Below are 14,177 nucleotides of genomic sequence, written 5' to 3' on the forward strand. Positions count from 1 at the left end.
ACGTGTAGAACAAAACGAATCGCACAGATTATCCAATCAGCGGATACCCAGCCGGATTTGGTGCTGTACTGAAGCCAATCCGCGCTTCTTAAAGGCGTGTTCAAGGAGTTTCACTCGGCGCGTTTAAAGAAAGGCAAAAATGTCAATTTTTTTTTTTTTTTTTTTTTAACGAACCCATATTAGCTTTAGTATTGTGCTCTAGCTGTTAACCTACCAAGCTGGTAAAAACAGATTAGTTCACGTGACGGTCAATGCAGGTTTTATTTTTAGATGTAAATAACTGTTACTGGTTCACGAGGTAGCTGGTTAAACTGCTATGCTGTGAATCCCCCAAGCCTGTAAATTTCCGACTTCAATCGATTGTAGTCTAATCACATTTCTGTAGTCTCGTGCACATTGAAATATATACAAATTGGTTGTTAGAAACGAATCCTATCGATTTACAAAACTAGATTCTAGATTACTAAAGATTATATATAGGTGTGTGTGTGTGTGTGTGTTGAGAGAGAGAGAGAGATCGCAGATGTTTTTATATATTATATAATTTCCTGCAGATCTTCACATTATCATACACTTTAAAATCGCGCTAAAACGAGGAGGGTGTGCTCGATTAAAGGCAGTGAGTGAGTGTTGGGACTCGATTTGTGTCAATCAGAGCTTGATTTATTGATTTATTGACAGGGCATACGCTCATAAAGGATTGATATTCAAACATGTTATATTCACACCCTAAAACCTGCTAGGAGTGTTTGGAGGGTGTGTGGTATGTATCAAAAACTAAGGATCTTACATCAGTAACAATGGGACACCACATCGCATGCTTTTACAATAAGTTCGTACAAGGCTGTCTAACCCTACAAGAGTGTATACAATGTGTATTTTTAAAGGGTTACAGTATTACATATTTGTGTTCTACGAGATACAATATACCGGCACGGTCATAACCCGAGCTGGTATTCTACTGAGGTCTAACTTCGGTTTCAAGATAGCTGGCAGTATTTCTATGACAGCTTGGTATTTACTATTTCACCTCCAACTCTATGTTACACGGCAAACCAACAGTGAAAATGAAGGAGTCTCTTGTACTTTACCAGAATATTTACATTAACATCAGCATTGCAAAAAACAACCGAGGACATGACCTCAGTGTCCTCATAGCTAGTTACGGCCATGTGTACCGGTATCCATTTCTGAAAGTATAGGAAACCTATAAGGATGTCATACGACTGCAAAATGCTAAAGACAATGAACCGCACGGGTATTTTGATATTAAAAAACGTAACTACTCTTAAGACTTCGATATCGCCAGTAGCATCACCGTACAGTGGCAACCGGCGAGCTCTGTCTCGTGCACGCGCAGCGTTGTGGGCGCTGCTGCTGCAATGGCGGCGCAGTGACAGGGAAGACGGTAAAAGCAGCTGGACTTCAATTAGTTTGATTTTCTTTGCAAGAGCGAGTTAACCAAAGGGGAGTGGAAAAAAAAGACAAAGCAACCCGAACAAGTCAGCAGAAGAGGGCGAGTCTCGGGGCTGAACAGTTCTTTATTTTTTAGCAGAAACCCCGATTTGCATTGCTTTCTACTAACCGCGGACTGTGTCTGTGTGCATAAACCACCACCAAGATACCCTGGGATCTGCCGGACCGGACCGGAATGGCTGAACGCTGTTCCGCCGGTTTCTTGCTGATGGAGCCGACAGCGGCGATATCGATGACTCTCCCCGCGGAGGTGCGGGAGAAGCTGGCAGAGCTTGAACTGGAGCTGTCGGAAGGTAAGCATGATCTGGCAAACCAAGTGAGGGATGGTGCGGTTTTGCCGGTGTATCACTTGGTTATTGTCAGTGTATTTGCATGCTGTTCGATTCCGTTATTCAGATATTGTTATTATTATTGTAATTGCAGTTGTTTCCAAAGTATCAAATGCATTGAGAATAAGTAAGCGTTTTGCATAAGCAGGTATCTTGTCCAGATTTTGTCTCCTGTGTGACTCGGTCAACGGCATAAGTAGTGCATACCAATCTGTAACGCATGTAGTACTGCATGTCATCCTATTTTATTACAATATGAATCGCTTAGAAAAGGTAATTTATTTGGACTTGCATACTGATCTAACTGTATCTCCGATACAGAATCATTGTAATAAATGCCGGTATGGATGGGGTCTGTGTGGTACTGTAATCACCAGTTATAATTATTGTGTAGATTAGACCACAGTCAGATCACTACAGCATAAATACTCTTTACTTATTTTAAACGGTGTAGATTTTGATTTCTGGGTTTATAGTAGTGCAAAACCAAAATCTATTTTGCTGTTTTGTTGTTTTAAAGTAGTAGATGTGATATTGTACATCAGTATTTGGTTTATAAACAATCAAGCATTCTCTGTGGGTTTTAAAAAGAGGAAGTCTGTTTAAAAATGCCAGGTATGTGTCATTACCTAGCCTGTGTCGATCTTGCCAAATCAGTAAACCGGTCTTATTAACGACAGTGCGTGCATTATGTAACCGGTCTTCAACAGTGTGATTATTTTGTACATAATTACTGTGACCGGAAACTTTTGACCAAGGGCGCTGGAACTAGGGGTGTTGGGGATGCGGTAACACCCCCTTGGCTCTGCATGGCTCCCATCATATACAGGGGGTTACAGTTTTGTTCAATGGCTTTCAGCACCCCAACTTTAAAAATTGTTCCAGTGCCACTGCTTTTTCCAATAAATAACAGCCAGTGCAATTAGTGTCACACGCTCGACTGGTGGTACAGAAGTAGCTAGCATATAATTATTTTTCTGCATATCCCTTTTTACTCGTTACAGTACCACATTTATTTCACAATGGTCAGTTTAACACTGCGCAAGCGTTTCAAACCTTGAGCGAGTACAATGGTTATTAAAAAAAAAAAAAAAAGCTCTCAGATCGCTGACAAATTGACACCCCGGTCTCCTTGACAGGAGCACGAATGAAGTAATTCAGACAGCTAGGTAATCTTGTTTTTACTCCAGTCGCGGGTGGTATGGGCGTGTGAAGAGGAAGATATGGTCTTTTGACTTCAAAAAAGGCTCAGGAGTCAGAGAGAAGCTATTAAAAGCAGCTATTCCAGACACGCTGTGAATATTGCTTCCCACTGCGTGTTGCACTCCAGTAATTCTTCACGTTTTCCTTTCAAGGCAGATATTCCGCTTGTTGTTCATATGATTGTTTGTGAGAACGCTTGAATTAAGTTGACCGTTGGGGTAGTTCAATTCTAAATGATCGAGCACCATTTGTTTTGAATTTAAGGTTTTGAATCATACAGGCAGGGCCGCAGCCTGGAATTTTGGGGCTTCCCTCTCAATTCAGCTATAGCGCATGTTGACAGAATTTACCTTGTAAACAACCTTTTAATTTTATAATGTATTTTCTTTGTATTTTAACAAAACCCCACTTGTCACCCATGAACAAAGACATATATTATTGATTAAACTACAGTAAACCTTTGAATAATTAATTTCTAAACTATTTAGATATACACAATCATGTTTTTGTATGTTCTTATTCTACTACGATTAATAGCCCATGTCAAAGAAGCAAAAACAGCCCACGTTTTTCTTATGCAGATACGAGCAGTTACAGACAGCAGCTTAACTGATTGCTATTGTACAGTTGAAGTGTTCTTAGATTCTTAGATGTTTATCAGTTAAAACACACTGTTTAAAAATAAAACTCGCTGTTCAGATTCAGAACATACGATGTGTTTTCATAATGTCCAACTAGTTTTTTGTAATATGTTGTGTGTGCTTTACTTTGAGAAATAATAAAACATTTACCCAATTATATATATATATATATATATATATATATATATATCTATATATATATATTATATATATAATATATATAATGCCAATTACGGTATTTCCTTTCTTTTATTCTTCTCCTTAGGCTTAGTGTTTTTTTTTTTTTTTTTTTTTCCTAGAACACCAATGCGTTTAGATAATAAACTCTATAGTCATTAAGGTGTTGCAGAAATATGTTTAGTTGTTTTTAGAGTGTAGGTCGGCAACCTTTCTCTTTCTGAAAGCGACTTGTTTTTCTCTTTATTTACACCACTTACCAAATACTTAGGGTTCCTGTGTCACAGCTCCCATTCGCTTTTCTCTCTTCTGTTTCTCTTTTGCTTTCGCGTGCTGGATTTAAGGTGATACTTTTTTTTTTTTTTTTTTTTTTTTTTTAAATCTGCCTACAATCACACGTAACATTTATGCATTGAGCGCGAGCATAATGCACACTGAGAATCCGTTTAATGCGGAAAACACGGATTTTCAACGATGTTTTTGCTTTAAATTTACGTAAACATACTGCTTCTGGTGTACAGAGGTCAAGTTTGAACGAGGCGCACTGTCAACATTCATGCTGAAACGTAAGTAATTGCAGTTTGCTTCAGTATCCAGTGCATTGTTACGAACGAGCTTATTAACCCTACTGTTATGTTCTGAATTTAGGTACATTTATTGTGTTTTGGGTCATATTGACCAGATGCAATTTCAGACTAATTTAAACAACCTTAAATTGATTAAATGTTTTTATTTGCAAAGGTTTTACTGTTTTATGCTATTTTGGTCCAGGAGCTGTGATAAAACGTCTTTGACTGCCAACCTGGGAGCTCCTCATTTTGGAATGTTTTTACCAGTGAGATGCTGTTGCAATACTGACAGAGAAAATTGGGCTCTGCCTGTAGATATACATATTGTTTGGTTTTTTGCTTATAAATGTCTACAGACAGGTGCAGCCATTTCCAGACATAGAATAATAATAATAATACTAATAATAATATAATAATAATAATAATAATAATAATAATAATAATAATAATAATATAACAAATTAAAGAAGTCTACATAGATAAATGCCATGTCAAAGTGACCCGAAACATCTTATTTGTATACATGACCTGTTCTAAAAAAAAAAACCAAACAAACAAAAAAAAAAAAAAAAAAAAAAAAAAAAACATCTCAAAGGTTCTATTTTCTGTGTATAAATTCATGATCCCAACTTAGGAAAAGTCATAAAATATTATACAGAAAATGAAAAGAAAAATTGCATTTAAGCTAATTGGAAACTAGAGTCAGGTCAAGTAGACATGAAACCTAATAGGAGGGTTAAATGCAGAAAACAATAAAAATCACCCCTAAGATTGGGTCAGAGAGTTTGGCAATAGCCATATAGATATATAATCACTGAGTGTACAAAACATTAGGAACACCTTCCTAATATTGAGTTGCATCCCTTTGTGCCCTCAGAACAGCCTCAATTCATCGGGGCATGGACTCTACAAGGTGTCGAAAGCGTTCAAAAGGGATGCTGGCCCATGTTGATTGCAATGCTTCCCATAGTTGTGTCAAGTTGGCTGGTAGTGGATCTGTATTCTGAATAGCTCGTTCCATCTCATCCTACAGATGGTCAATTGGATTGAGATCTGGTGATTGGCCAGGCCACTGCAGTAAGCTGAATTCACTGTCATGTTCGTGAAACCATTCCTGGACAATCCTAGCCTTGTGGCATGGGGCATTATCCTGCTGAAAAAATCCATTAGCAGATGGATACACTGCTGCCATGAAGGGATGCACCTGATTGGCAGTGATGTTCAGATATCCTGTGGCATTCAAACGTTGCTCCACTTTTATCAAGGGGCCCAATGTGTGCCATGAAAACAAATCCCACACCATCACACCACCATAACCACCACCACCAGTCTGCAATGTTGACACACGGCATGATGGATGCATGTACCCATGTGGTTTTCTCCATACCCTAGTCCTCCCATCAGCATGAAACAGCAGGAACTGGGATTCATCAGACCAGGTAATGTTTTTCCAGTCCTCCAGTGTCCAGTGTTTTCGTTCCTTAGCCCACTGCAACCGCAGTTTCTTGTGTTTTGCTGAAAGAAGTGGAACTTTGTTAGGTCATCGGTTGCCATACCACTTTCGTGTCAAGATACGACGAGTTGTGCATTCTTTTATGGGTCTTTTGGCACCAATGTTGTACTGGACTGTCAGTTGACTAACTGTAGCCCATCTTTTGCTCTGCACAATTCGTGTCAGCCTCCTTTGACCTCTTTCATCAATGAGCCGTTGGCTGGATGTCCTTTGGGTGGTGGACCATCTTTGATACACACAGGAAACTGTTGAGCGTGAAAAACCCAGCAGCGTTGCAGTTCTTGACACACTCAAACTGGCGTGCCTGGCACATACTACCATACCACGTTCAAAGGCACTTAAATCTTTTGTCTTGCCCATTTACCCTCTGAATGGCACACATACACAATCCATGTCTCAATTGTGTCAAGGCTTAAAAATCCTTCTTTAACCTGTCTCCCCTTCATCTACACTGATTGAAGTGGATTTAACAGATTACATCAATAAGGGATCATAGCTTTCACCTGGATTCACCTCGTCAGTCTATTTCATGGAAAGAACAGGTGTTCCTAATGTTTTGTACACTCAGTGTATATTACTACACAAGTATTTGTGATGTTTAAAGTAAAATGGTAAGTTTGTTTATATTAGAAATTGCACTGATGAGCTTGTAACTTCCTTAGAACTTAAGAGTACCAATACATGTTTCCTGTGTTAACTGTTATTCAATAGTACTGTTTGTTTATCTTGTAAAATGACTTTGGGGCTCAATTTTAGCCTTTTATTGTAATTGCGGAATAACACAGATTTTTATAGTTTTTTTTTTTTTTTTTTTTGGATAATTTTTTTTATATTTTTTTATTGCGGAAAACTAGGATCCTTGGTGATGACGGTTTGACGTGTGAGGTCTGTCACACGCTCACAAGCAAGCCGTTTCAAGCAAACCATGCTCAGCCAAGGAAAGGGGGGAAAAGACATTTAACTATTATGGTATAATTGGAATGCAAAAAATATGGGTGTAGAGTACGAAAATATTCCAGGACTTACAGCTGTAACTGGTGTGGGTTACAGTGCTGTGGGTGTGTTTCTTTTGGTCTATTCTATGAATTGGCACCTCAGCCCATTGAATGGAAAGGCAAGGGCTGGACACCAATGAAAGCACGTTGTTCAAAGATGTACATCTTACCATTCAACTCAAGAGCAAGCTTGGTAGTCAAGACGGAAGTGTGTGTCTTAAGCTGATGTCAGTATTATTAACAATTCAACTGCTGGAAGGAGATTCACTACACTACCTGGGGTGTAAGGAGTTGCCCTTTTGTTGGTTTTTGTAAATCACTGGGTGGAATCAGACTTTTGGTCCACTGCTTATGATCCATCATATCCAGGTCTCATTAATCCAGCATTCTGGGATCTGTTGGCTACTAGGAACCGGGCGAGCATACAGCCGGCTCTTGTTCGTACATTTTCTCATGTTTTTTTGTGAAGTTGAATATTTCCATACAGAATGACCCAGCGGGTCCTGGTTGAGGATCAAAAAACAGAAAGCTTTCAGAGATTTCTGTCTGTCTGGTGCTTGCCACTAAATATATACTTTATACAGTCATGTGTAAGAAGCAAACATAAGGGGTGTTACCATTCACTATGTATCAAGGAGTCAGGTAACTTTCTTTACAGGTTGCTTTCTTTTGATGTATCCTATCGAACTAGAGGGCTGGATCCTGTGTATGCAAGACCGAAAGCACAACACAGCTCATTGTAGATCACCAAATGGTTCTTAATGAAAAAGTGTGTTTTATTGCTGGTGTGGATACTTTGTCCACCTAACACATTACAATCAGGGAAATCACATGTATCATTATACATATCGTATCACAACATGCATATCGTGATATGTATCCTATCATATCATATCATGAGATTAGTGTATCGTTACACCCCTAGAAATGACTGCCACTGGAGATGAGCCGTCCCCACCTACCATCGTATTCGGCATCAAGCCATTCCCAGTTCCTGAATTGTCAGTTTGTTGCAATTGTACAGTAATGGATACATGGAAGTGGTGCATCTATTTTCTGGATAATTCTGACTATTTCTAAAATGGATTAGGCGTATATGTGGATTTCTCAAATACAACACACTAGGTTTAGAAAGGTGCTGCTTGTTGGTACCTACTCTCTTCCTGTGATGTAGGTCAGGTTCAGAATCTGATCTCAAACTGGAAATAAATCTGTATATCCCACACCTATCAAAAAAGGGACAAGGGTGAATGTTGCTAATGTTAATTAAAACATAAGCACATAAGGAAACTCATGAATGAGAGGAGGCTGTTCAACCCATCTACGCTTGTCCTGTTCCTAGTAGCTGTGTTCTCAAAACTGTCAAGTTGATCGTAAAAGATCCAAGTGATTTTAGCATCAACAGCATGACTAGGTAATTAGGTATCGCTTGTTAGTGCTACTTTTTCTTTTGATGAGCAGCTTTATGCACCAGTCCATATCAGCACATTATTATTGCACATAGAATGATGACAGTAGAATTTTGCTATTGCCTGCTTTGAAATCTGAATCAATCCGTCCTGTCAGAATTCATGCAAGCTTTAAAGTAGAAATACTGACTCTGTTCTCCTCTCTACCCCCCCCCCCCCCCCCCCCCCTGCAGTGCCCCCGAGTCTCTGACTGTGGTGCTGTATACAGGGTTTTGACAAATAGTAGAATCACCTTCCATAGCAGTGTCAATAGGATTTGGGATTACCACAGGCAACCAGGATGGCACTAGTTCAGAAGCCATATCTGTTAAGAGCTGCACAAAGAGAGCGTCATCATTTTGGAGCCTGAACCTATAGAAACAATGTATGCGTGATCTTGGAAAACAAAAGATAAAGGCATGTTGACTGACTCGTTGCTCTAAAACAGGTTGCCTGCTATATACTACCAAATTGTAATTTAAATAGCACACCTTTTAATGTAAACAATGAATCATCTCAATTGTTTCTTTCCCAAGTCTGCAGTGTTATTTGTAAGATTTAAAAAGAGGCGTATGTCCAGACAGAATGTCTTTTATGAAACCAGTGGTGTGTAGTGACTACATCCTTTCCACAGTAAAGTGATCAATTTCCTTTAAGGATCGTAGCCTACAGCTAGAAAAATAGTTTAGCTCATTTCTTCGTCGTCAGAAACATAATTAAATTAAGAAACGGTATTGGTTTAAAATAGCTAATTATAGCTTCATTAAAAGGCAGGTAACGTGGAAAGAAATAAACTAAACAATAATGAAATACGCAATTAAGTTAGCTTACTTCCTTTGGGAAAGCTCCACCTTGAGCGCAGTACCTTAGTTCCTTTTTAGCATAATATGCTTTGCTATTGTTACTGTCTTATTTGCTTTCTTATTCTCTACGTGTTTACAACTGGCATTACGTTAATGGTATTGATTCGTACACGACGAGGCGAACTACAACAAAACTAAGAATACTATCGTATCACCCTTCTTTTAGCTCTGTCTTACTGAAACATTGCTTTTTTTTTTTCTTCATTGGTGCAGCCGCCATGTTGCGTTTCAGCAGAGACATGGAGTGAAGTCACATGATGTACGGTGTCCGTTTTAGGACATCCTCAGACCTCACCTCTCCTCGCATCAATCGACATCCCTCCTTGAGTCAGTCCTCACTCCTCCTTGACTCCATCGTCAGACATCAGACCTCACCCCCCCTCGAGTCAATCCTCACCCCTCCTTGACTCCATCGACAGACATCATTCTTCACCCCTCCTCAACTCCTCATTCCTCACCCCTCCTCGACTCAATCGTCAGACTGCTTCAAGCCATACTATCCCCTCCCCTTTTTTAAGGTTATACTGGAATAGCTGGACAGAAATTTAACAGTACAATTTTACTTGCTAGAGAGACCGATGAGTACTATGATTTTTTAAAAATAAAAAATTTAAATACATAAATTAAATAGGCCTATTTTAATGTGTTATGCGTTAATTTAAAAACATGTTAATGAAACTACGTAATATATACTTTCACATTTTTTAAATTACTTTTAATATAGGTCGCTTGTGTTTCGCAATGTTGAAAATCAGACTATGGAAACCACAACTGTGTCCTTTAAATGAAAACATACACCAATAACTAAGTAACATGCTTTCTTTCCGTTTTATGTATTGCTTTATTTAAATTTTAAAAGTTTATGAGTTAATGTAAAATGTGAAAATAATGTATTAATAAGTAGGCTATAATTGAAGGTCTATTCAACAAATTACAAAATTTATAGTGGCTAGCTTCTATAAAGTGATGTATCAATCTCGGTTCCTGCAGGCAGGTGCATCACACAGGGCGAGGCAATCCTCACACAGGCAGAGGGCAGGCGTGAACTCGGGACCTCTTTCACTAAAGCATAGTGCCGATACCGCTGTAGAAAGGAGCCGGCTAGGTTGGTAGGTGATATAATCACATACAAAGACATACCGCTTTTGTACAGCGGTATCGGCACTATGCTTTCATGCGATCCTGTGTGGATTGTTGCGCCTGCCTGTGCGAACCGAGATCACTACTATAATATAATAAAATGCAATAAAAACATTAGATTTGGTTGTAATTATGTAGTTAAATTTACATTGACCTCATAAAAGGTAAAGTATATTTCATTTGTATAAATTACGGAAATCTTTCACGATTACCGTACTTCAGATCAACTAATCTTGAAACGTAATATGTGATTACTAATTATTTCAACATTGCAAAACACAAGCAACCTACATTAAAAGTAATTAAAAAACAAAAATTGAAAACGTATTGTAACAAAAATAATAATGATCCTTCGGTCGATTTCAGGTCTAAACTCGATCTTTATTTATTACAATAATAAATGATCAAAGACAATTTAAGAAGGTTAACTAACAATTTAACAGGTCACTGTGGGCCACGATTTACGTCGCTAAAACAAAACAGTTATAAAAAGTAATCTCAGGGTGGAACCAAAAAGAAATCTCAGGGTAGAATTATTCTATTTCGTTTCTCTGCTTCCAACAACAACAAACACTCCCCTTGTTACTGGTGTGCAGCACCAGCGAGTCCCGCCTCATCCAACACTACGACCAATCACCAGCAGTTCCTTTTGCTGATATATTTTCACCAGTTTCAAAACACTTGAGATGAGTTCTGAAATGATCATTTTTTAAAAAGAAAATAAAAAAAAAACCCGTCAGTGTGAGCATTGTGATTTTTATTTTTACCGGAGTATTTATACTTGTAAATAATGCAGGAAGATTACACTTCATTGATTTTAGTATCCAATTAAAAACTTAAAAACTGTAAAGTCCATGAGCAGCACCCTCTATAGAGACAGAATCGCCGACGCCTGTGCCCGAGTGAGCTCTGCAGTAATGTGACGTGCATTTTTAGAGGGAAATCCGAGAATCAGCTGCAAGACAGACATAAATATGCTTATGTCAATGCTTTGTAAGAATGGTCTCAAAATAATAGGTTTACCTCGAGAGGCTGGAGGCGTGAGGTTGATATTTATGATAACTTGCAAAAGTTATTAAACTGAATGCGAAGGTTGTTGCCAGTTGCTGCAAAAAATGCACCCCTTTTAGCCTTAGAGGGAACGCTGGTCATGAGTGCATACAGGCAAGTGTGTGCTACATATTAAGTGTTTCTAATTCTGTTTCTCTGTTAATTTCACCTCTATAGTGCATTCAGTATACAATCAAGAGGAGCTGACTGCTAGGGTTTTTAGCCCAGAGGGCTACATTCTCAACTAGAAAATGACTTTGTTGAGGTTTTCCCCAAAGAAAGGAAACTGCGTGAGAACATTGTTTTTAAACTCCTGCACATGTTGCTTTTTATGTGTTGCTTATAAATGACTTGCAATCTCGTGTTTGAAAGGGTGCAGAGCTCTACTACCTTTTCAAGCATTTCATGAAAGACACCAAAAATAGTGCGGTTTATTCTCCATGCCTCCAGCCTGCCCTGGACTGGAGGGAATACCCTTTCTCTTAGGGGGGCGACAGAGGGAGCATTTCAGTCTCTGTGCCACCAGCCTTTCCTGGACTGGAGGGAGCACCCTTTTCAGTTTTAATCCCCATAATTGTTCCGTCTAAAGGCCTGGTCACACAGGTGACATTTGTCAACGGCAACAAGGCAGCGACAGATGTTGCCGGCTTGTCGCCTCATGTGACCACCCTGGGCAACACGCCGACGACATGTCTCCCACTTTCTGTTCAATACGAGGGAAACATTTTCAATACCAGCCAAATTTAATAGTATTGTCACATGATGATAAGGCTAGACCATAACGTCTGACAGACAGCGTATGATAAATTCTGATTCCTGTATTTCATCCAATTATAGTGTATAGATCTGCAATACAGTGTGTATGTTGACAAGTGAATGTTAATGTCCACGATTACAGGAACATATTTAAACTACAAGTAAATATATCTTACAGTACTAATATGTATGTATTTAATATGTTTTATCTTAAATTAATTTGCCATGTATGCAATATGCCTGTCATTCCTACATTAATCCCCAATCATAACATCTTTCATTTTAACAGTAAACAAAGTTAAATTTGTTTTTAAAAAATCTGAGGTCTGCCTTCTTGTTCTCAAGCCTTCAATTAAAAGTACAGTATTGCAAACATTGTTTATGAATACCTGTATATTTATTATGTTTGGCATATTAAATATGTAGACCTACTAACTAAGTAATTCTACTAATGTACACCTTTTTATTTAAGAAGCAAATACAGGTTTGTTAATGTAATTGGTACATTTTATGTAGTAGTCTTCCTTCGCAGCATGTTTACGCCTTGTTGTAGCACTGTTGCTACATATGTGGGTGTAAGTTTGTAAGTTAGCCTGGCCAGGTTAAACTCAATTTCCCATAGTTCCTTGTTTTCACCCTCTGTTCTTCCTCTCCCCCCATTGGCTCATTCAGATATCCACTCCTCCAATCTCAGAGCTCCTTGGAAGCCAGTACCGGTATTAAAGCTGGCTGGCCAGGCCAAGGAGGACTCCATTTTCTCTTGAGGAGTCAATTTACAAACAAACAGCATATTCCTTAATTAACAGAGTAACTGTAACTATTTTAGATAAATACTGGTGCATCCATTTTCTCTTTTCAAAATCGTGTACTTTGTCTAAACCTTTCTTTTTTGTTTACACTGTTATTTATTTAAGTTTAGTTGCTGTTCAAGGTCTGTTTAGGGTTTGTTTTTTGGTAGTGTGTTCCTGATCCTCCGGATATTTTTCAAACGGCTGTTCACCATTCAACCCGGAACTACTCAACAGACTCACCATTCTACGATCGCTGTTGTTTCATCAACCTTCATCCATCCTCATCAGTACAGGACTGTTTGGGACTTCATTAATTTTGGTGAGATTATTCATTTTCTGTTTGCTGGTTTTTTCTACTTTACTTTGATACTTTGGATCCCGTAGTTTTGGTTTGTTCTTTTGTTACTTTGGATTTGTTAGGCCTAAATTTCATTTATCATCCATTGCCATCAAGACTGTCTTTGTAATTGTTTTCCCCATATACTTATTCATTCACCTTTGTCTCTTTTGCCTGTTGGTGTGTTTGTGTGTGTGGGTTTATTGGAGACCCACCGGACACCTTATTCATTTCGCTTTAGTGTTAGTTTGTTTGGATGTTTGTTTAATTCACTACTTTCTTACTCACCTGTACCTTCCACTAACTGTTATCTGCAATATGTTGTTGGCATTATATTTCATTTATTACATTATAGTTTACGAGTGTAGATCGAGGATCGGCTCCGGTCCAGGGTGCAGTTGCCCAACGAGCAAATAAGAGATTTTGCCTATGATTATCGTGCACTGTGCCAGCCGGATTTGGAAGAGGTGGAGGTAGTGCGACGGATACTTAACAACAGTAATCCCAAACTCGCCAGCTGTCTGAGAGGAACTGTGAGGACAGTGGCAGATCTGGTATGGGTGGGTACCCAGGTGGAGCGTGACAACACTGCCCAAAAAGAATACTGGGCCAAAGCCAACTCCAACCAAGCATCCGTAGGCAAGAAAGGTAACTGTGGGGCCTTCAAGAAGCCTGCTGAAGTCAGTGTGGTGAATCCAGAGGAGAAGACAAAAGTACAGCTGCTCCCAAAACTGTCTCTTCTGGTGGTGAATATTGAGACGCGAGGGTTCCATGGGCCTGCCCTTCTGGATACAGGATGTACTTTCACACTCATGCAGGAGAGCCTGTGGAGGAAGATTTCTCGATGAGGGGAAGTACTGGACTCCGCTCATAACCAGAAGTTCTCATT

At 39.0% G+C, this 14,177-nt stretch overlaps 1 protein-coding gene across 4 annotated transcripts in view; it reads left to right on the plus strand.

The window, feature by feature from the left end:
* The first annotated feature begins 1,339 nt into the window (after positions 1-1,339).
* The window catches only part of LOC121322001 (disco-interacting protein 2 homolog A-like), a 146,971-nt gene continuing 134,133 nt past the window's right edge, over positions 1,340-14,177 (plus strand). For 2 of the 4 annotated variants that reach the window (XM_041261421.1, XM_041261424.1), the window contains exon 1: positions 1,342-1,769. In XM_041261421.1, coding sequence (XP_041117355.1) covers positions 1,652-1,769 — 118 coding nt within the window. In that variant the 5' untranslated portion in view covers positions 1,342-1,651. Of the gene's footprint in view, positions 1,770-14,177 lie in introns of all 4 variants that reach the window. The other 2 variants (XM_041261423.1, XM_041261422.1) reach the window with 2 other exon arrangements.

Source organism: Polyodon spathula, chromosome 10 (assembly GCF_017654505.1).
Source record: "Polyodon spathula isolate WHYD16114869_AA chromosome 10, ASM1765450v1, whole genome shotgun sequence".
Lineage (NCBI taxonomy): Eukaryota > Metazoa > Chordata > Actinopteri > Acipenseriformes > Polyodontidae > Polyodon > Polyodon spathula.